Source organism: Eumetopias jubatus, unplaced genomic scaffold, assembly GCF_037043125.1.
Source record: "Eumetopias jubatus isolate StellerSeaLion01/CBP00866 unplaced genomic scaffold, mEumJub1_p1.0 scaffold_7, whole genome shotgun sequence".
NCBI classification, from domain to species: Eukaryota; Metazoa; Chordata; class Mammalia; order Carnivora; family Otariidae; genus Eumetopias; species Eumetopias jubatus.
Window position 1 is genome coordinate 111,647,958 of NW_028274813.1, and position 20,719 is coordinate 111,668,676.

Below are 20,719 nucleotides of genomic sequence, written 5' to 3' on the forward strand. Positions count from 1 at the left end.
GACAGTTCAATTAATATTCTTGGACAAGTGCTAATGACAAATTATAGTTGCTTAGTAAATACTACTTGTACTAAGGATGGAAGGAAAGAAGGAAGCTGGCCAGAAACACTACTGGAATCTGATAATGATGGGCCTGGGATCAAAACATTCATAACTTGAGTGCTAATGATTAAGCAATTAGATGTTAGAAGTTACTATCTGAGGTAATTAACACTAAAGTATGATCAGGGCTTACTCCTACCAAAGGCCAGTAGTTTTCCAAATCACTAATCGGTATAATGCTTGAAAATATTTGTGAGTAGTAGACTGCCCCAAGATTGCAAAATCTTTGTAGACAAAAAGACCTGACTGGAATTTCTGCTCCACCAATACTAGCTGTGAAACCCTGCACATGTTATTTAGCCTTTGTGAGTCTCAGTTCTGAAGGATGGGGATAACACCAACCTCACAGAGCTATTAAAAAGATGAAAGGGCGTAATATAAAGCAAGTGCCAGACACTCAATAAATGCTAGTTTCCTTCCACCTTCTACTCCTTTTTCTTAAAAAGTCAGTTTTGCCACTTGGCTGGAGGAGCCCAGAGTTGGGGTGGCCTGTGGGATAACCACACCATCAGAACAGCTCCTCTGAGGGCTTTTCATGAGCTTCTCATAGGAGCCTGAAGGCTCCACTACTGTGTGATGACACCCTGTATGGCAAACAGGCTGAGACTCCAATAATATAAAAGGGACATGAGCTTAGAACTGAATTTACCTCAAACTAGGACTGTGGCTCTAGTCCAAAGATCAAAGCCACTAATGTGGGATCTCAGTACTAGTTACTACCAGGACAAGGTCAAATAAGACAACAGTTAAACTTTTCAACTAGGATACAGTGTACCTGGTAAGCCATCTCCCTTGCTCCCAAAGCTTTGCAAAAGAAGGGGAGGCTGCTTACTGACACCCAAGGTGATAAGCACCCAAACTTCCTGCATCCGAGCATACACTTCCAAAGGAAAAAGCTCCACACCATACCCAAGCCCAATCACCTTCAAGAAGTGGACATCAATAGCACACCACTACTGTCTAGATTCAGGGCTGAGTGCAATGCTAAGGAAGCTTAAGCAGTAACAAAAGCTTAAAACAGAAGCAAAGGAAATGAAAGAGAGAAGTTGACAGTAATGGGTCTTCTTCACTATAGCCAGGAATTGAGAAGAAAAGCAAATCCATTTCTCTATTACGATGGATTATACAGATCCATAAACCTTGAGGCAGATCCCAGAAAACGCTTCACACATAAAACTTTATCACCTCGGGTGCCTGGGTGGCTCAGATAGTGAGTGTCTGCCTTCGGCTCGGGTCATGATCCTGGGGTCCTGGGATCGAGTCCCACATCGGGCTCCCTGCTGGGCGGGGAGCCTGCTTCTCCCTCTGCCTCTCTCTCTCTCTCTCTCTCTCTGACTCTCATGAATGAATAAATAACATTTAAAAAAAAAAACTTTATCACCTCCACAGATCCAACCACCTCTCTTCAGCTGTCCTCACTGTCACTGACTCTACAAAGGTGGGAGAACTCCTAATCCAACTGGCTAACCCTCTTGATACACATTGTCTCACCCCTTATCCATTATTTCCAGGGACAGCAGAGGAAATTTAGGAAGATGCAGAAATATAAAAGTTACCTCTTTTATTTCTAAAAGAAGTATTGGTTGGGCAGTAAATGTAATCCACAGGAAAAGGATTGAGGTTTATGCCTTAAAGAGGCTAAGAAATTGACAATGTGCCCCAGCAAAAAACTGTGCGGCTATAAGAAAAGATAGCTCACACTTGCTATTAAAAACAAAAACAAAGTACCAACTGGCAAAAACCCGGCAATGCCCTGCTTCACTCTTCTGTTTGGAGATGAGGAAGTGAGGTGGAAGGAGATGGGAGGAAGGACAGCTCTGGGGCTCAGACTTAATTTTTGTTTTATTTTAAAATGACCTACTTCTTCCTTCTCCTGTACCCTCCTTCAAAGATTGTAAAGATAGTCATCACTATCTCCGTTATCTTCAGAAATTCTTGAAATGGAAACAGATTAAAAAAAAAGCAGCAACTACTTGGAAATTAGGCGATTTGCCTGAGGGCACATAGCTAAACAAGTGATTCATAAACGTTCTCTGGCTGACTCCTGAATAAATCTTGTTCCAGACCCTGAGTCCTCTACTGTATAGGTTTTCAAGCAGAATATCCAAGGCAGGGGGAGTGACGACAGCTCAAGAAAGTCTTGAGTTTTTCATAAACCAGGCCCAGGCTACCCACATACATCCTGACCAAGCTGAGCTTCTTGGGCTCAGCACTATCCCGGGCTGTTGGAAAAATATTGTGACTTAACAATAAAGCAAAACCAAGGTTGTGGGGAAAGAGGCTGGTTGAGGATTGGAGGCCAAGCTAGTCTAGGCCTTGGGATTCAAAACGGAGCACAACAATTATTCTGGCCCTCACTAAAAACTATCCTGCGACCCATCTCCTTCCAAATTCTTGTATTTCTCCTCCTTATGTATCCCTCCATTCTCCACATACCCCTTCACAAGAATAATTCTACTACAAAACATTCTTCCTGTGTGGTTTTCTTCCTTTTTGCTTTCAAACAATAAATTTAGTGGCAATAAAGTCTTCGCAGGAATAACTCGTCCTTGTCTCGGAAAAGGTTAAAAGGTACATAGCCACTATGCAATTACAGTGCAGCACTAAGCAGGACTGCTCCTTCTTGCCAGCCCAGCTGCCCAACCTTAACCGTTTCCCTCCTACACTCCCTAGATGCACTCCCAAAGCATCTCCAATTTTGTAATGAGATAAGAGTAGTTTGAGCTGGGACCACAGCACAGCGTGAGCCTCCTTTCCCTGGAATCCACATGCTAACATTCCAGATTTGAAACTTGAAAGGCAGTAATTTCTAAATGAAATCTGCAAATCATCTTTTTGATGATCTTAGAAATAGACAAAAATTGTATGACTTTCTACTTTTATACAAAGTAGCCCTTTTAAGTTAATATAGCCAACAAATAATTAAGTATCTCTTATGTTCCAGGCATTGTAATAGAAGGAATGGTCAAAGGAGGTATTTTAGGAGATTTAGATTGTAATCAGCTATGCCACTTATTAGTCACTTGTGTCATGTCTGAGGATGAGCAAATCAAAAACTGATAATGGCTGCAGAAGGATCCAGATACTCATATAATAATCTTCCTTCCATTCTAAAATAAAAGGACTTGTTCTTTTTTTTTCTTTTTAAAGATTTTATTTATTTATTTGACAGAGAGACAGAGAGAGAGCACAAGTAGGCAGAGCGGCAGGCAGAGGGAGAGAGAGAAGCAGGCTCCCGCCAAGCAGGGAGCCTGACGCGGGGCTCGATCCCAGGACCCTGGGATCATGACCCGAGCGAAGGCAACCGCTTCCACCCAGGCGCCCCTAAAACGAGTTACTCTATTCAGGGACAATGGCATCCTAAGTAACTCATAGGGATATGTGTGTGACTATCACAACTGGATGCGAACTTTAATAAAAACCATTAAGTACTATGGCTTCAAACAATTTGTTTCAGAAAAGCAAAGAAGAATTCAGTCAAATGACATAATCAGATTTAGCCATTTTACCTGAAAAAATTTGGGCTTTATCAACTCCATCAGGCACCCAGAAAAGTATCTGGGGCAACATTAGATAGGTACTATCCCAAGTGATCAGATCTTTGATTCATAAACAAGATGTGGCTCAATAATCAAAACAGAGAATTGGGTTCACTCAAGTATCTAGAGCTTAAACTAATTCCATTTAACAGGTTTAACAACATGCAACACACACTGTCCAGTTGGCAGAAACACCTCTCAATGACAAAGACAGGTAGCAAACACTAAACACCTCCGTAGACCATTCGGCAATTGGTGGGCTACAGCTAATCCTTGAAGGTGAATTCAGAATCAAATCAAACCTCAATAACAGATTTGTTTTTCCGGGAAGTATGGATTCCACTGAATTCCAGGTTCAGATCAAAACCAGAAGTGGTGCTATATTAAGAAGAACACTCGCCCAGAACCTACAAGGAAGTTATGTGGAAGAAGGAGATGGAAAGCTGTTTAAAGCTAAGATTTAAATTGCATATGTTGTTTTCTTTACTAAAATCAGTCCCATAGAGAAATACAGTCTGATTTGGGCTGTGCTTATGTTGCTTTTCCCTCCAGGGATTCATCCTTGTTTTTGCAGAAAGAGGATTACAGTTCAAGTCATCTGAAAGCCTTCCAGGAAACGAATATTCCAAAGGGAAGGCTTCATAGGAAGAACGAAAGAGAAGGAAGTTACTTCTGTGTCTTTGGTAATGTTGATCCAAACCAGTTTTCATTACCTCTTAATGGATAAGAACCCTCAAATACAGCAAACTGATTCACAGTAAGGTAACAAATTGAAATAAACATCTTATTTAGTTTTTTTATCTGTCTCTAAATCTTTCATTAGGGAATTTACTAGGACACCATTGTCACATATCATCCCCATTTCTATTTTCTTCCTTATACTCTAGACCTATAGCAATGGAGGTAATGGCTTAATTTAGATATATAGGAATTATCCGAATTTATACCATAGTAGCAAACATTCTAATATCTTTTAAGCGTTTTATAACACACTGTGTGCTTTTGCTTCATATTTCCCCAATTGGACTTCAAAGCTTGAGCCTACTTTTTTTTTAAGACTTATTTGTTTTAGAGAGAAAGAGAGGGAGGACACAGTGGGAGGGGCAGAGAGAAGGAAAGAGAATCTCAAGCGGATTTGCCACGGAAGGTGGAGGCTGATGTGGGGCTCGATCTCAAGACCCTGAGATCATGACCTGAGCTGAAACCAAGAGTCAGATACTTAATCGACTGCATCACCTAGGCGCCCTGAGTCTACTTTTGAGCATGTTTTTCTTGTAACCTCCAGAGTGCCCAGCACTAGAATAGGCACATACCAATTAGATGACAGATCTTTTTTTTTTTTTTTTTTGGACAAGCCAGGCCTTAACTGTTCTATACAAAAATAACACATTCTGAATGCCAATCTTGTCTAAGGCATTACTTGTCAAAAGATTCACAGAAATACCTGATCTGCCACACACAATAGCAGGCCTTTTATCCTTCCCAGCCTAATCCATTTTACCAGTTAAGAACTACCCTGATACTGAGACTCTATTTCTTTCCCTAGATTATCTAAGTACCATCTGTTAAATGAAATGCATTTAATTCTATAAGTCAAATGAGAACATTTGTGAAAGTAATTTAATCACACTTGAAACACAGTACAAGATGATGTTACCATATGGCCCAATCATAAATATGGCTTCCCCCCATAACTACCTACACATCATAACCAGAGAACTGGATTCCAAAATAGCGGGAAGAAAACTCTAAATTTTAAGCCCCGAAAGCAGAATTTTATTCCTTTGCGTTACTGACTCTTCTTACCAATTTTCTGTGAAATAATCCACAAATACAATCTTCAGCAACTACCTTAAAGAAAACTGCTCACCCCTGCTGTTTTAGATGAAACTAGTATTCAAAGCACTCCTGACTTGCCCTCAATCCCACACTTCTCCCCAACCTCATTCTTCCCCACTCCCCAGCCCCACCCTCATCACATACACCCTCAAAGCACTTTGAGCTCAATCAAAACCATCGGTGCCTCTGCTCAAGCCTTTCTTCCTCCCGGGAATACTTTCAGTCCTGGCCAATTATATCCACCGCCCCACTTTAAGTGGTTGCTCAAAACTCATTTCCCTATGGAAGTGTTCTCCGATCTCTCTCACAGTTTAAACATTTACTGGACATGCCATGTATCAGACACTTTTTATGTAATTTTGCATAGGTCAAGTCATTTCTAATGTCTTATCTTGCCAATCTTTGGTGTCCGCTCTGACGTCCTCTACCCAGCCCCGGTCACAGCCTCACTGGGACCCTGCGACACTTGAACGCGGTCAGAGGGATCACCTTCGACGTCTCCTGGCCCAATGTTTTCAGCAATTTGATACCCTGATTGAACTGCAATCCGGTAGCAGGCATTCTTGGTGAAACAGAGCCCGGGGCGGGGTGGGGGGAGCAGGATTCCGGAGAGATCCTGGCTCCAGAAGTCAGCTCAGTGAAGCAGAGAATGGAGCTGGGGACTAAAGGTGGTGGCGGGGGGGATGGGGGTGGGTCTGAGATGACAGCTGGAGAAAGGGCGCGGGAGGAAGTGGAGACCAGAGGGTTGTGACTAGACGACAGGGTTGGGCAGAAGCCAGAAGAAGGGCGTCTCGGGAGGTTTGGGGAGGCGCCCCCGGGCAGGCTCTCTCGGAGCCGGAAACGAGGCGGGGCAGGTCCGACTCACTTGTGGGTTCAGGAGGTTGCCAAGGGCGGGAGGTGAAGAGGAGGTCGCGGTAGCGCTGGAAGGCCTCGTCGAGGACGGAGCAGCCCGGCTGCGCGGTCGAACTGACGTGGTACTGGAACTGGAAGTTGTGCGGGAAGATGGCGTAGTGGGACTCGGAGGTTTGGATGTACTGGGGCCAGGGCCAGAGGGCCGCGGCCCGGCCGGCGAGCCCTGCCGCCAGCAGCAGCGAAAACCAGAGCCCCGAGCCCGCCATGGCTCGCCGCTCTCCTCGCTCCCGGCCGGCGGGGCCACGTGAGCCCCCGGTCAGCTGAGCGGCGCCCGCGTGACTACCGGCGTGCCACGTGACCGGCCGGCTCCTCGGCCGCGCCCCCGGACGACCCGCCCCGCGCCCCCCCGGCCGCCTAGACCGAGAAGCGCACGCCGCGGTGCGAGCGCCAGGCGGCGGGCGGCGGGGGCGAGCGGGAACGGACATGTTCCCCAGCCCGAAGGGCGAACGAGCTGGAGGACGTCCCGGGCTCAGGGAAGTTCAGAAGCGGGAAAATGGGAGGATGCAAACCACTGGTGGTTTTAATGGAAAACGCTGTGGGGCGGAAGGGGCTGGAATCGGGTAGTCTGGTTCTTCTAGAGAGAGATCACGAGATCACAAGAATGAGATGTATTTATGACTGGAAAAAAATCTGTACTTTCAGAGCTAGCTGCAGGCATCCCATTTCCTGCCTCGGGTGTGGGCTCTTTTCCTCGATGGTTGATAATCTCTTAGGAAGTCCCCCCCAAGTCCCTGCCCCCAAAACAAAACTCCACGAACTGGGGTATATACTTACTGCGAGCATTAAGACAGTGCTTAGACTTTGGGTGCAAGATGGCGAATACCCGGAAATCAGACAGGCCCCTTCAGGGGCTTACGTAGCAAGCCCCAGAGTCAGCACTTTATTCCGTGGGCTGGACAAGTGAAAATCATGCCAAAGGCTTGCATTTTACAAATCTCACGTCGAATAGTTGGATGGATAAACCAGTTAGGGGGCCCTTGTTTATTGGGGGTGGGAGATAATGAGAGCTTACCCAGAGCAGTGGGGCAGGAAGAGGACCGCGGATCCAGGAAATAGTGGGTATCCAGAAGCAGAGGGACTACTACAGGAACAGTAGGTCAAAGTACGATTTCAGGACTGAGCATGTGCCAGGGCACCCCTTTAGGTGATATTCAGCGTGTACCAAGGGAGAGGAGTCATTTACTTAAGTTACAAAATAAAGGAGCTGGACTCTGAATAAACACTGTAAAAACTACTAATGGAAATACAAAGAGTCCTGTTGAGAGAATATTTCAAACGTATTATTCCAATTATCCTCTCTCTCACCACTATATTAGACAATCAGAAAAGTAATGAACAACTATTAGAAGTTAAACAACAACAACAAAACAACATTAGGGGCTTCTGGGTGGCTCAGTTGGTTAAGCATCGGCCTTCAGCTCAGGTCATGATCCCAGAGTCCTGGGATCCAGCCCGGCCATGGCTCCATGCTCAGCTGGGAGCCTGCTTCTCCTTCTCCTCCCCGCTCATTCTCTCTCTTGCTATCTCAAATAAATAAACACGATCTTAAAAAAAACCCATCATAATCCATATAAATATTTAGAGACCAGCATAGAGATAGTAGCAAAAGTAAATTAAACAGTTATTTAACAGTATGGATTCTTTAAATTAGTCTATATTCAATTCAACATTGCCATCAATTTTAACAGATGAATAACAAGAATAATGACACAGATAATATAGTATATGATATTTGGTTGTTTTCCTAATTTTTCCCTTTATTGAAGAGCTTGTTAAATGAATAAAACATTTAATTTCATATCTATGGCTTCTTATAAAATTAGTTTACATATCAGAAAAAGACATATCAGACGTGTCCAGATTTTTAGTTCATTCAGTCATCACTGTAGAAGCAGAGAGGAGGGAATGACTAATTTTGCCTGGGGAAGTCTTTCTCAAAGGAGGTGACTTTTGAGTTGGCTCCTAAAGCATGAGTTAGCCAAGCAGGAAAGGGAGCATGGGCAAAGCACAGAGGAGTGAAAAAAGATGGCATATAGGTTTTTGAAAGTTGTCATTAAGCCACTCCCTTTTACAAAAGACCTACATCAGTACCTGTTTTCACTAACCTAAAGAAATCTGGAGGATTTTTGTTTTTCCAAAAAAAAAAAAATAATAAATAAATAAATAAATAAATAAAGCGAAAATAGTGTTGTTCAGCATTTGTCTTGCAGCCAGCCATTATAGAGGCAGTGCGCGTCCCAAGCAGCAAGAGTGGCCTCATCAAGCTCCCCTGGGAACCATCCTCAGCTGCCATAGCTTTAAACTGTGTCTGTGAAGATCTGTGTTTTATCTCAGTTTATTTTGTGCATCCATTAGCAAGATGTGTCCTAAGGTATCAGAAAAGCCTAAGAGAGGTTGTTTTTTGGGTCTGGGAATGCTCAAAAATTTTCCATATAAATGAATGGTAATTGCTTCACCTTTACACTATTTTGATTTATGAAAGGGGTCATAGGAATGCTCTACTTTTAGATAGTGAGGAATCTGTATTGAGCATAGGGTTTTTGGAGATAGCAAAAGGAGATGTGCCTTGATTATCTCACTTTTACCATACTCTTCTCCTTGGAATGCCTTTCCTACCTCCCACTCCCACTCCACTTCCTTGAAGGTCTTAACATTTATTTTACCACCCTGTAAATCTCTGACTTCTCAGACCTGGGTAAAGTCCTATAACCCTTTGATTTTACCTCCAGTAGAGCACTTATGTCATAGTATTGTATTGTCTGTCTTCCACACTAGAGTAAAATCTCCTTAAGCACAAGTTCTGTGTTCACTGTTGTATTCCTAGCCCCAGGCACAGTGTCTGGCACATAGTAGATGCTCAATGAAGACTTGTTAAATGAACACCTACAGGGCACTGAATATGTGTTCTCTAATTTAGCACCTACTCATCCTTCAGGCCTTAGCCTAGACCAGACCAACAATTATGCTATGAATGGGGTACAAGTGTGCTGAGACAGTGATCCTCTCAGTCCTTAGGTTGGCCAGGCAGAGCCTGGGACAGCTAGACCTTCTAGCCGGTCACCTCCAGCCAAGAGCAATCTCCTGTATGTGCTATGAGAAACTTTGAGAAGCACTTAGGCATTTCTTCCTTTTGGGTACTTCTTTATGACACCCTCACTTTAGCTTCTTGTTTGTGTCTACCACAGACCACATGCTGAGTGAATGGTGTCTTTTTCACAGTTGAATCCTTACTGCCTGAGCCGGGACTCTGCACATAGTTAAGTGTTCAACCAGAATTTTTCACAAGAATGCATGAATGAGGGAGCATTTGTGTTAAAATTTTAAAGACAGAATATCAATGTGTAGACAAAAAGCAGTTCATGAAGGAGGACTACAAATTTGAAGGAGAACTTCATCTAACTTGTTTGGTTTAGGATCCAGCAGGCCCTAGAATGGTGTCTGGTGCAGAGATATTTAATGAATAATTTTGAAAGAATAGAATGAAATGGCACCGAACCTAGGCAGAGATCTCTGAAGAATCTGGAGTAATATCGGGGAGGTAAGAATTCTGTTGGTCTAGAATCAACAGTGTATGAAGAGGAGTACTGATAAAGATGTTAGTTTCCCCTTTACCATCGTTTGATTAAGGCTTTTGCCTACTTTAAGCTTTCATCTCTCATGGGAAAATATCAGCAATCCTATCCAGGGTTAGGGCAACAGCCTCTGATGTTGGGATTTTTGGACCAAAAAAGGGCTAGTTTCTAAAGGTAAGACCGTTGTGTGGTGTTTAAGGACCTTTCAGTGGGGGCCTCTTTTGCTTAAACTACATCCTGCTCCAGGAAACCTGGTGGCTGCTCTGGATTAGGAGTATCTTGGCTCCAGTCTGATCTCTTAAGCCTTCTGCCTAGCGCCTCAGTGGTTATAAATGCTCATGCTAGCCAAACCCACAGATGTAATCTGCAGCTCCCTTCAGGGAGTGGGGTATTGATGAAACCTTAAACTGATTATGTTAGTCCCTTATGGAAAATAATTTACCCCCTTTGCCCACTGGAATTCCCCAATCAGTCCTAAAAGATTTATCACTCATTTCCTTGCCTTCTTACCATTCTCCTCCTGCTTGGGTCTTCCATGTCTTATTTTCCTTCCTTGACTAATAGCCATGATATAGCCTCCAAGAAACCTAGAGCACAGGTCCCTTCAACATCTCTGTTCTTTGGCCATCTACTAACATTTGACTTCAGAAAACATTACTGGTATATTGCTGTGATTCAGGTTTCCAAAATGTCCAATTTCACCGATTCTACGGGTAGACTTCTTTGTCAAAAGAGCACGGTTAAGAGGTCTTCTGTTGGGAGTGCCTTTGGATCTTCTCTTAGATTTCTCTTAGATTTTTTTCTGTATCGGGATTGATTATCCTTCTCAGAATTTTTCTGCCATGTGGATGGCACAGAAAATGCCCTGGGACTTCCTCCCACTTGAGAGAGAAATGGGGAGATGAGTCAGGAAGTGTCCAGAAGAAAGGGAGGAGCACGATGCATATGTAGGCTAGGCAGGAGTCCCTGTGGCACCAGGGTAGTAATGCCTAGCTTACCTGTATCGAGTATTCATTCAAGATCTGGATCAAGGCCCCAGCTATAGTGTTCCTTGGCCTGGAGTATCCTCAGCATGCCTCTTCCATAGGGACCTGACCACATTAGGCAGTTGGTCAAAATTCAGTGGTTTGAATATTCTGCTCCTGGCCTCATACAATCATGAGTAGGTCAAGCATTCATGAAATTCCATAGAGATAGGTTCAGCTTCTAACAAAGATTTAGGGAGGAACAGTACACTACTGAACTCAAATCAATATATGCTATTTGAAGGAAATATATAGGGGTGCCTGGTTGGCTCAGTCAGTTAAGCATCGACCTTTGGCTCGGGTCATGATCTCGGGGTCCTGGGATTGAGCCCTGCACCGGGCTCCCTGCTCAGCTGGAAGTCAGCTTCTCCCTCTCCCTCTGCCTCTGCCCCCCACTCGTGCTTTCTCTCTTTCTCTCAAATAAATAAAATCTTTTTAAAAATGAAAAAAATTATATATATGTTGTTTGTAATGTATGTTTGAGAACTGTTTAATCCTCTATTGTAAACTTTTGCTTGAATTAAAACAATAACAAACCACAGAGGTCTAGGAGGAAATTCTGAGAGGCATAGAAGTTTAGACCTAGATATGATCTTAGAAATTATCTAGTTTACTTCTCATTTGAGCTAAGAGAACTGAGAACTAGAGAGGTGAAGTGCTGTTCCTCAAGAGCAAGAATAGGATATTGTTCATAGTGAAACTTGCAGCACCTAGTGACACATACATGGCAAGCACTCAGTAAAAGTTTGTCAAATGACTAAATCCATTCCTTGCTACACATGATACAGTGCTTTGTATTGGTGTAGTAGGTACACCAATAAATTTTTCTATTGCAATTCTTCAACCAGGTGCAAATATAGTCAGAGAGTGGTAAGGCTGAAACCAGACCACAGATGTGTGGCCTTCCTGACTGGGATTCTCTCTACCCCACTGGATTGTGCCTCTGGAAATGCCTGCAGTCACCTAGTCTCCTTGAGATTGAATGCAGTTTAATCATGGAGTCCACTAAGCCTACATCCTGTTCTTAGCCCCCTGCCTTATTCTAGAAAGGAATGATCACTGGATTTGAATGTGCATGGCAACTTTCAATTAACTTTAGAGCTAGAAAGAAGCAACGATGCAAGTAATATAAAAGTCACTGTGTTTGGCCAGTGCTTCTCTCCCTTGACAGTAGCTGACTTCCTAAAGTTTGCTTAGGGAAATAATAAAATCCATTAACCTTCCTTGAGTTCACATTAGCCAGATAGTGGGAGGAGGCCAGTGGAAGGATAAAGAATTGTTCAGAGTCAACAAGTGAGCACCCAGGTAATTACGAGGTAATCAGAGCTCTACCCATGGAGAAAAAGGTCAAATAAACAGTGATCCTTCTAATTACTATGAGTGATGATATGTAATATAAGAATGCCTCAGAAATCAAAATGGTTCTTCGTGTTCTATGTGCAAAAGGTTAAACACTTGATATTCTTGTTAGAGATCTTTCAGAGAAAGAGAACCCCAGATAGCTCAACAGTGAGCAGTTTATCATCTTCACAAGCATCTAGACATAGGAAGTTAGTTATAGCCAAGGTCAAATGGGCTGTAATATCTATTAGGAATCAAGGTCTCCCTTTGGTCTCTCAGGACCCATCCTACCTGTCATCCCCGCCCCTGCATCTGTTTCATTCTCCTTCTCTTCCTAATTTATTCCCTCAGTATTCCAGTTTTAAGTTCTCCGAGAGAGAATATGATTGGTCCAGCTAGGAAAAGATGTCATTCTTTTTTTTTTTAAAGATTTTTATTTATTTATTTGACAGAGACAGAGAGCGAACACAAGCAGGGGGAGTGGCAGAGGGAGAAGCTTCCCGTGGAGCAGGGAGCCCAATGCAGGGCTCAATCCCGGGACCCTGGGATCATGACCTGAGCCGAAGGCAGACGCTTAATGACTGAGCCACTCAGGTGCCCCGAAGAAACAGACTCTTAATTATAGAGAACAAACGGATGGTTACGGGGGGGGGGGGAGGAGTTGAGGGGGATGGGTTAAATGGGTGATAGAGATGAAGGAGGGCACTTTGATGAGCACCAGGTGTTGTATGGAAGTGTTGAATCACTATATTGTACACCTGAAACTAATATTACACTGTATGCTAACTAACTGGAATTTAAATTAAAACTTAAAAAAACTTTACGTATGGGGCACCTGGGTGGGTCAGTCGTTGAGCGTCTGCCTTCCGCTCGGGTCATGATCCCAGGGTCCTGGGATCGAGTCCCTCATCGGGCTCCCTACTCTGCAGGAAGCCTGCTTCTCCCTCTCCCACTCCCCCTGCTTGTGTTCCTGCTCTCACCAGCTCTCTCTCTCTGTCAAATACATAAATAAAATCTTTTAAAAAATATTAAAATGATACCAAATTAACCTATGACAAAGTAGGCAGAAATATATAACGGAGGAAAAGACTGTCTCTGCAATAAGTGGTGCTGGGAAATCTGGACAGCCACATGCAAAAGAATGAAACTGGACCACTTTCTAACACCCTACACAAAAATAAGCTCAAAATGGGTTAAAGATTTAAATGTGAGACCTGAAACCATAAAACTCCTAGAAGAGAACATAGGCAGTAATTTCTTTGATGTTGGCCATTGCAACATTTTCCTAGCTGTGTCTCCTAAGGCAAGGGAGACAAAAGCAAAAAGAAACTATTGGGACTACATAAAAACAAAAAGCTGCATGGTGAAGGAAACCATCAACAAAACAAAAGGCAACTTACTGAATGGGAGAAGATAAAAATGGTCAAAGGACTTGAATAGACATTTTTCTAAAGAAGACGTGCAGATTTCCAACAGACACATGAAAAGATGTTCAGCATCACTCATCATCAGGGAAATGCAAATCAAAACCACAATGAGATATCACCTTACACCTGTCAGAATGGCTAAAATCAAAAAGAAAAGAAATAACAAGTGTTGGCAAGGATCTGAAGAAAAAGGAGCCCTCATGCACCATTGGTGGGAATATAAATTGGTATAGCCACTGTGGAAAACAGTATGGAGGTTCCTCAAAAATTTAAAAATAGAAATACCATATTATCCAATAATTCCACTACTGGGTATTTACCCAAAGAAAATGAGAACCCTAATTTGAAAATATATACCCACCCTTATATTTATTGCAGCATTATTTACAATAGCCAAGCCTAAGTGTCTATTGATAGATATATGAATAAAGATGTGGGATGTACATATATACACACACATATATATGTACATATATATCCCATATGTATGCATATAGAATAGAACATTATGCAGCCATAAAAAGGATGAGATATTGCCACTCACAACAACATGGATGGACCTAGAGGGTATTATGCTAAATGAAATAATACAGGGAAAAGCAAATACTGTATGATTTCACCCATATGTGGAATCTAAAAAACAAAACAAATGAATAAACAAAAAGCAGAATTAGATCTCTAAATACAGAGAACAAATGGAAGGTTGCTGGAGAGAAGGGGGTGGGCGATGGGAGAAATGGGTTGAAAGGGAGTGGAAAATACAGGCTTCCAGTTATGGAGTAAGTTATGGGAATAGAAGGTCACAGCATAGGAAATATAGTCAATGATATTGTAATAGTGGTGTATGGTGACAAATGGTAGCTACACTGTGGTGAGCCTAGCATAACATATAGAGAAGTTGAATCTCTATGTTATACACCTGAAACTAATGTAACATTGTGGGTCAACTATACTCAAAGAAATTAAAAAATAAAATGATACCAAAACGATGACAGTAAAAAAAAAATGGTATATCAAAGATATACCAGGAGAATGTAAACAAAAAGAACAAGTTAACATCTGACAGAACCCAAGGCAAAACAATTAAATAGAACAAAGGTGAATATTTTTAATAATACAAGGTTCAAGTCACAAAGAAGATGGAAATCATGAACTATCACATAACTAACAACAACAAAATGTATAAATATAAAGCAAAAATTGGAAAAATTATAAGGGAAAAGAAAAGACTATAATTATAGTAAGATAAATTAAAATTTATCTAGGAATATCTTATCAAGTGCAGAAAAAGTAAATAATAGGAACATCCTGAATAATATTAATAATGTGTAATAGATTTAGAATCATTTTCTACACAAGTAAATTTAAAGCTTTGTATCTTACACATTGTTTTTAAATGTCTATAGGACATTGAGAAAAACTGGCAAAAAAAACAAATATTACTAAATTCCAAAAGGTGGAATTCTTTTTTCATTTTTGAGGTATAATTGACATATAACATTATATTAGTTTTAGGTGTACCACTTAATGATTTGATCTTTGTATATATTGAAAAATGATCATTGCAATAGTCCAGTTAACATCCATCTGCATACATAGTTACATTTTTTTCTTGTGATGAGAAGCAAAAAGTAGAATTCTTACAGGGCATGTTCTTTGACCATAATATACTAAAACTGGGAAAAAAATCTAAACATGCGGATATATTTTTAAAATTCTAAAAAAGGAGCACCTGATTAGTGTTTGGTTAGGTGTCTGACTCTTGATTTTGGCTCAGGTCATGATCTCAGAGTCCTGTGATCAAACCCTGCATTGGGCCCTGTGCTCAGCAGTGAGTCTGCTTGTGATTCTTTTCTCTCTCTCCGTCTTGCCCCTCCACCCCCCTCTCGTGTGCTCTTTCTGAAATAAATCTTTAAAAAAATAGAAAAATAAAAGGACAACTCAACGTACTAGAAACTTATGCTTTGATTATGATATTGAAATTACTGTAGCTTCCCCTATGTCCCAAGTTCAGATAGGAAAAAATATCAATATTATACAAAGAATGGCTAATGTATTAATTCAACAAAGCTATATTTTCCTTATAAATGGTGACCAGTAACTGTGCATGTTGATATTACTGGTGCAGCCAGTCTGAAAAACAGTATGGAGGTTCCTCAAAAAGTTGAAAATAGAGCTACCCTTTGACCCAGTAATTGTACTACTAGGTATTTACCCAAAAGATACAAAAATACTGATTCGTAGGGGCACACACACCCTGATGTTTATAGGAGCATTATCAACAATAGTCAAATAATGGAAAGACCCCAAATGTCCATCATCTGATGAATGGATAAAGAAGATGTGGATTATATATACAATGGAATATTACTCAACCATCAAAAAGAATGAAATCTTTCCATTTGCAACAACGTGGACAGAGCTAGAGAGTTTATGCTAAGCAAAATAAATCAGAGAAAGACAAACACCATATGATTTCACTCATATGTGGAATTTTTTAAAAAGATTTATTTATTTATTTGGGAGGGTCCAATCAATTCAATAAGGCAAGTTTTGTAAAGGAAGAGACAGAATTATTACTATTTGATGATGATACAATGTTCACTTAGAAAACCCTAGAGATTTAGCCAAAGGAACTATTGGAATTAAAATAACTCAGTCAAGTGGCCTGATAAAAGATAAATACATAAACAAAAATAGCTAATTTATATGTTAGCAATAATAATTAGAAGATGAAATGGGAAAAATGTGATTCACAAAAGCAAGTGGGTTAATGTATGTAAAGCATCTAGCACGGTTCCTAGTAGAGAAGAGGTTATATTAACAAGCTATAAAAATAATATTGATTTCATAGATTCCTAGAGGTGAAATCGCTGAGACAAAAAATAAATTTCTAAGATTCTTGATTTTAGGGGCGCCTGGGTGGCTCAGTTGGTTAAGCGACTGCCTTCGGCTCAGGTCATGATCCTGGAGTCCCGGGATCAAGTCCCACATCGGGCTCCCTGCTCAGCGGGGAGTCTGCTTCTCCCTCTTCCCTCTCGTGCTCTCTATCTCTCATTCTCTCTCTCTGAAATACATAAATAAAATCTTTAAAAAAAAAAGATTCTTGATTTTATACATGCGAATTATTATTTTAACGTTTAAATTATTTAAAATATGGTATACATATAGGACTCTGGTAATCAATGCCCAGATCAAGAAATAGAACATTTCCAGCACCCCATAATCCCCTTATGTATTCCTCCTAGTCCCTAGTCATCTTCCTCCGAAGGGTATTTCCGGCTTCTGAAAACACAGATTAATTTTGCCTGCTTTGCACTTCACGTGAATGCAATCATATCTATGTAGTCTTCTGTATCTGGCTTCTTTTGCTCAGCATTGTGTTTATGAGATTCATCCATATTGCTCGTGTGCCTGTAGATTATTCATATTGCTATATAGTATTTCATTGTATGAATGTACCACAGTTTTCCATTCTTCTGTTGATGGGCAATTGGGTAGTTTCCAAGTTGGGACTATTATGACAGGTGCTGCTATGAGCATGGTAATACATGTCTTTTGGTAGACATGTGGACATTTTGCCGTTGCCTACCTACCTAGAATGAGAAGGGCATTTTTTTATTCAGCTCCAGCAGATACCACCAAGCAGCTTTTCAGTGATTATACCAATTTATACTCCCAACAGAAGTGTATGAGCATTCTAGTTGCTCTGCATACTTGCCAGCTCTTTTTCATTTGAACCATTCTGGTGGATGTGTAGTGATATTGCATTATGATTTCTTTTCTTTTTCAAGTGGTTAACCCTTTTATTATCCAATAGAGGTAATTGACAGCAATCACGTGGTACATCAGGTTTCCCCAGAGAGGCTCTGTGAAGTGTAGATTCCCCAGAACACACCCTTAAAAATGTACAAGACACATTAATATCTGCAGAATACTAATCATGATGAAAGAACAGTGATGCTCTCTACATAACTTATTCCTATACAATATCTGTTTCAGTTTTACAGACCGATTCTTAATCTGGAACAGCAGTTGTCAAATTGTGATCCAGCACAAAAAATAATTGCATGGCACCCCCCACAATTTATAAATTATATACACAGATTAGTTGTCATTTAAAGAAGCACATTTAAATACAACATAGGAGTTTTAAAAGGATGAAATAAAATTTGGTATAAATTATATTATTTTCTCTACATATCCATGATCAGAAACTACTTTTACTTAGTTTTAGGTGTTATATGATTAAGGAACCCAAATGTCATACTATGCGTTGAGCACCATTCTAATGCTTTTCAAATATTAATTCATGTAATTCTCATAACTACCCTGGGAGGAAGGTACCATTATTTCCATTTCACATATATGGAAACTGATGTATAGAAGGTTAGATAACAGGCTCAACATCAGAGAGCTAGTAAGTAGTACTGCCAAAATTTTAATTGAGGCACAATCATAACTGCTACTCTATTCTTCTTCTGTAAAGATTTTATTTATTTATTTGAGAGAGACAGAGAGAGAGTACAAGCATGGGGAGCAGCAGACAGAGGGAGAGGGAGAAGCAAGCTCCCCGCAGAGCAGGGAGCCCCATCAGGGCTTGATCCCAAGACCCTGGGATCACGACCTGAGCTGAAGACAGATGTCCAGCCAACTGAGCCACCCAGGTGCCCCTGCTACTCTATTCTTATTAAGAATCATCTACCTCTACCTCAAAAGTCATTCATTGTTAAATCAATCCAAAATTCCCAGGTGCCCCAGTGCATTATGGTTTTAATTTGCATTTCCCTCATGACTAACAAAGCCGAGCACCTTTTTATATGTTTATTGGCCATTGTCATATCTGGCAAAATGTCAGTTAAGGACTTTGCTCATTTCCTTATTAGGTTGTCTCTCTCATTGATTTGTAAGAGTTCTTTATATATTCTTGCTATGAGTTTTTTGTTAGATACACATATTGAAAAGATCTTACCCACTCTATGGATTGCCTTTTTACGTGTCAATGGCATCTTCTGGTGAATAGAAGTCCTCTTTATTTTATTTTATTTCATTTTATTAAGATTCTATTCATTTATTTGAGCGAGTGAGAGAGAGCACAAGCAGGGGGAGCAGCAGAGGGAGAAAGAGAAGCAGGCTCCCCGCTGAGCAGGGAGCCCGATGCAGGGCTCAACCCCAGGACCCTGGGATCATGACCTGAGCTGAAGGCAGATGCTTAACCGACTGAGCCACCCAGGCACCTTTAGAAGCCCTGTTTTAAAAAAATTCTTGGCCAGGACGCCTGGGTCCTGGGATCGAGTCCCGCATCGGGCTCCCTGCTTGGTGGGAAGCCTGCTTCTCTCTCTGCCTCTGCCTTTCTCTCTCTGTCTCTCATGAATAAATAAAATCTTTAAAAAAAATTCTTGGCCTACTGCAAGGTCACAAACATATTACTCTGTTTTCTTCTAGCCAAACTGCTTTTTTTTACCCAATGCCATGAAATTAAGTTCTTCTTCCTCATGACTGAATATACACAGATAATGGAAGTAATGGGAAGCATCCTTCTGCTGTAAAGATGGGTGGAATATATAAAAATTCATTTGCTGAATTTTCTTTAAGTAGTCCTCCAGAGCAACTTGAAGAAAAGCAGGAAATGCTTTCACAAGAACACTTTTGTGGAAGGACCTAGCATGCTTTCAGTGCCAGAGTCCTGGGCTAGCAATGACACAAATATTTCATCTCTCACATTTATAGCTTGGTTCTTCCATAGAAAATCCTCTTGTGAAACACCATGTGTTGTGTTTGTCAAATATACAAATATCCAAGGGAAGGAACGCCCCTCCTCTGCTACCACGATAGGGCATTGCTGTCAAGCATGTGACAATGCCCTGTGCTTTTCCGGCGTGACTTGTGGCATGAGTTGCATGAAGTTCCTGTTGGGTAAATAGTTCTATTGTTAAATGAAGAGGAGAGTTCTGTGCGTTTTCAGCAGAATTTTTCAGTTCCCGGATGTTATATGCTTTGTCATCCAAATTTTAGTCTCCTTTACCAATGATTGTCATAAGCCATCTTTTAGTCAGAGTATATCTTTTGATAGCAACTTCCCAGCTGCTTTTTTTTCCTTCAGTTCCCCGTGGTGGGGGCCTGGCTTTTCATTCCCGCTGGGGCTCTGCAGGGTCAGTCTGGGGGCCCAGGAGAGGGGTTTGCCTCTGCTGGTGCCTCATCTAGTTCACTGGCCACCTGCTGTGGTGGTGAAATGTTAAAGGATACACCATCCACATGTTTTTCCAAAACTGCATTCACATCAGTCCAATTGTTTTCTCAGAGACTGAGTCCTCAACCAGCCTGAGCCAGTTCCACATTGAAGGGCACCAGGGCAAGAGTGGAGCTGCAGGATTCTGCAGGGTGGGGCTGGGAGTATAAAAAGCCCCCATAATCTGGTTTCTGCAGCAGCTCCATGCTGTGTCAAGTTGGCACTGGAGGCTCAGGGTCCACTGGCCTCAGCCATGTTCCTCCTGGACCCCGGAGGCTGCAGGGCAGTGGCTGCTAGACAGGCTGGGGACCCCAAATTGCTTTTTAAAGTGGGGAAATAGGGCACCTGGGTGGCTCAGTCGTTAAGCGTCTGTCTTCGGCTCGGGTTGTGATCCCGGGTCCTGGGATCAAGCCCCGCATCGGGGCCCCTGCTCAGCGGGAGGCCTGCTTCTCCCTTTCCCACTCCCCCTGCTTGTGTTCTCTCTCTCTCTCACTGTGTCTCTCTCTGTCAAATAAATAAATAAAATCTTAAAAAAATAAAATAAAGTGGGGAAATAGCAGTATACACAGTCACCAGTTACGCATGAATGCTGGTTTTGTCATATGCATGCAGGCCCTAGCAAGTTCCCAGCTGGCCAGAGCATCCTACCTCTCAGTAGGCCTGAGAGTCCAGTGGTGCCTGACCTGTTCCTTCAATAGCTGGAGAGTTGCATCATTTACCAATCAGACACTGG

At 41.7% G+C, this 20,719-nt stretch overlaps 1 protein-coding gene and 1 pseudogene across 4 annotated transcripts in view; both read right to left on the reverse strand.

The window, feature by feature from the left end:
- Positions 1-6,636, reverse strand: part of HEXA (hexosaminidase subunit alpha) — a 28,919-nt gene extending 22,283 nt beyond the window's left edge. For all 4 annotated transcript variants that reach the window (XR_003608605.2, XR_003608604.2, XM_028100023.2 and 1 more), the window contains exon 1: positions 6,346-6,636. Coding sequence is in view for 2 of the 4 variants with exons in the window: in XM_028100023.2 (XP_027955824.1) it covers positions 6,346-6,598 (253 nt within the window). In the remaining 2 variants the exon portion in view is untranslated. The remainder of the gene's footprint in view (positions 1-6,345) is intronic.
- A 12,614-nt stretch (positions 6,637-19,250) lies between these two features.
- On the reverse strand, positions 19,251-20,192 carry LOC114206586 (NADH dehydrogenase (ubiquinone) complex I, assembly factor 6-like; annotated as a pseudogene).
- Between the last annotated feature and the right edge of the window lie 527 nt (positions 20,193-20,719).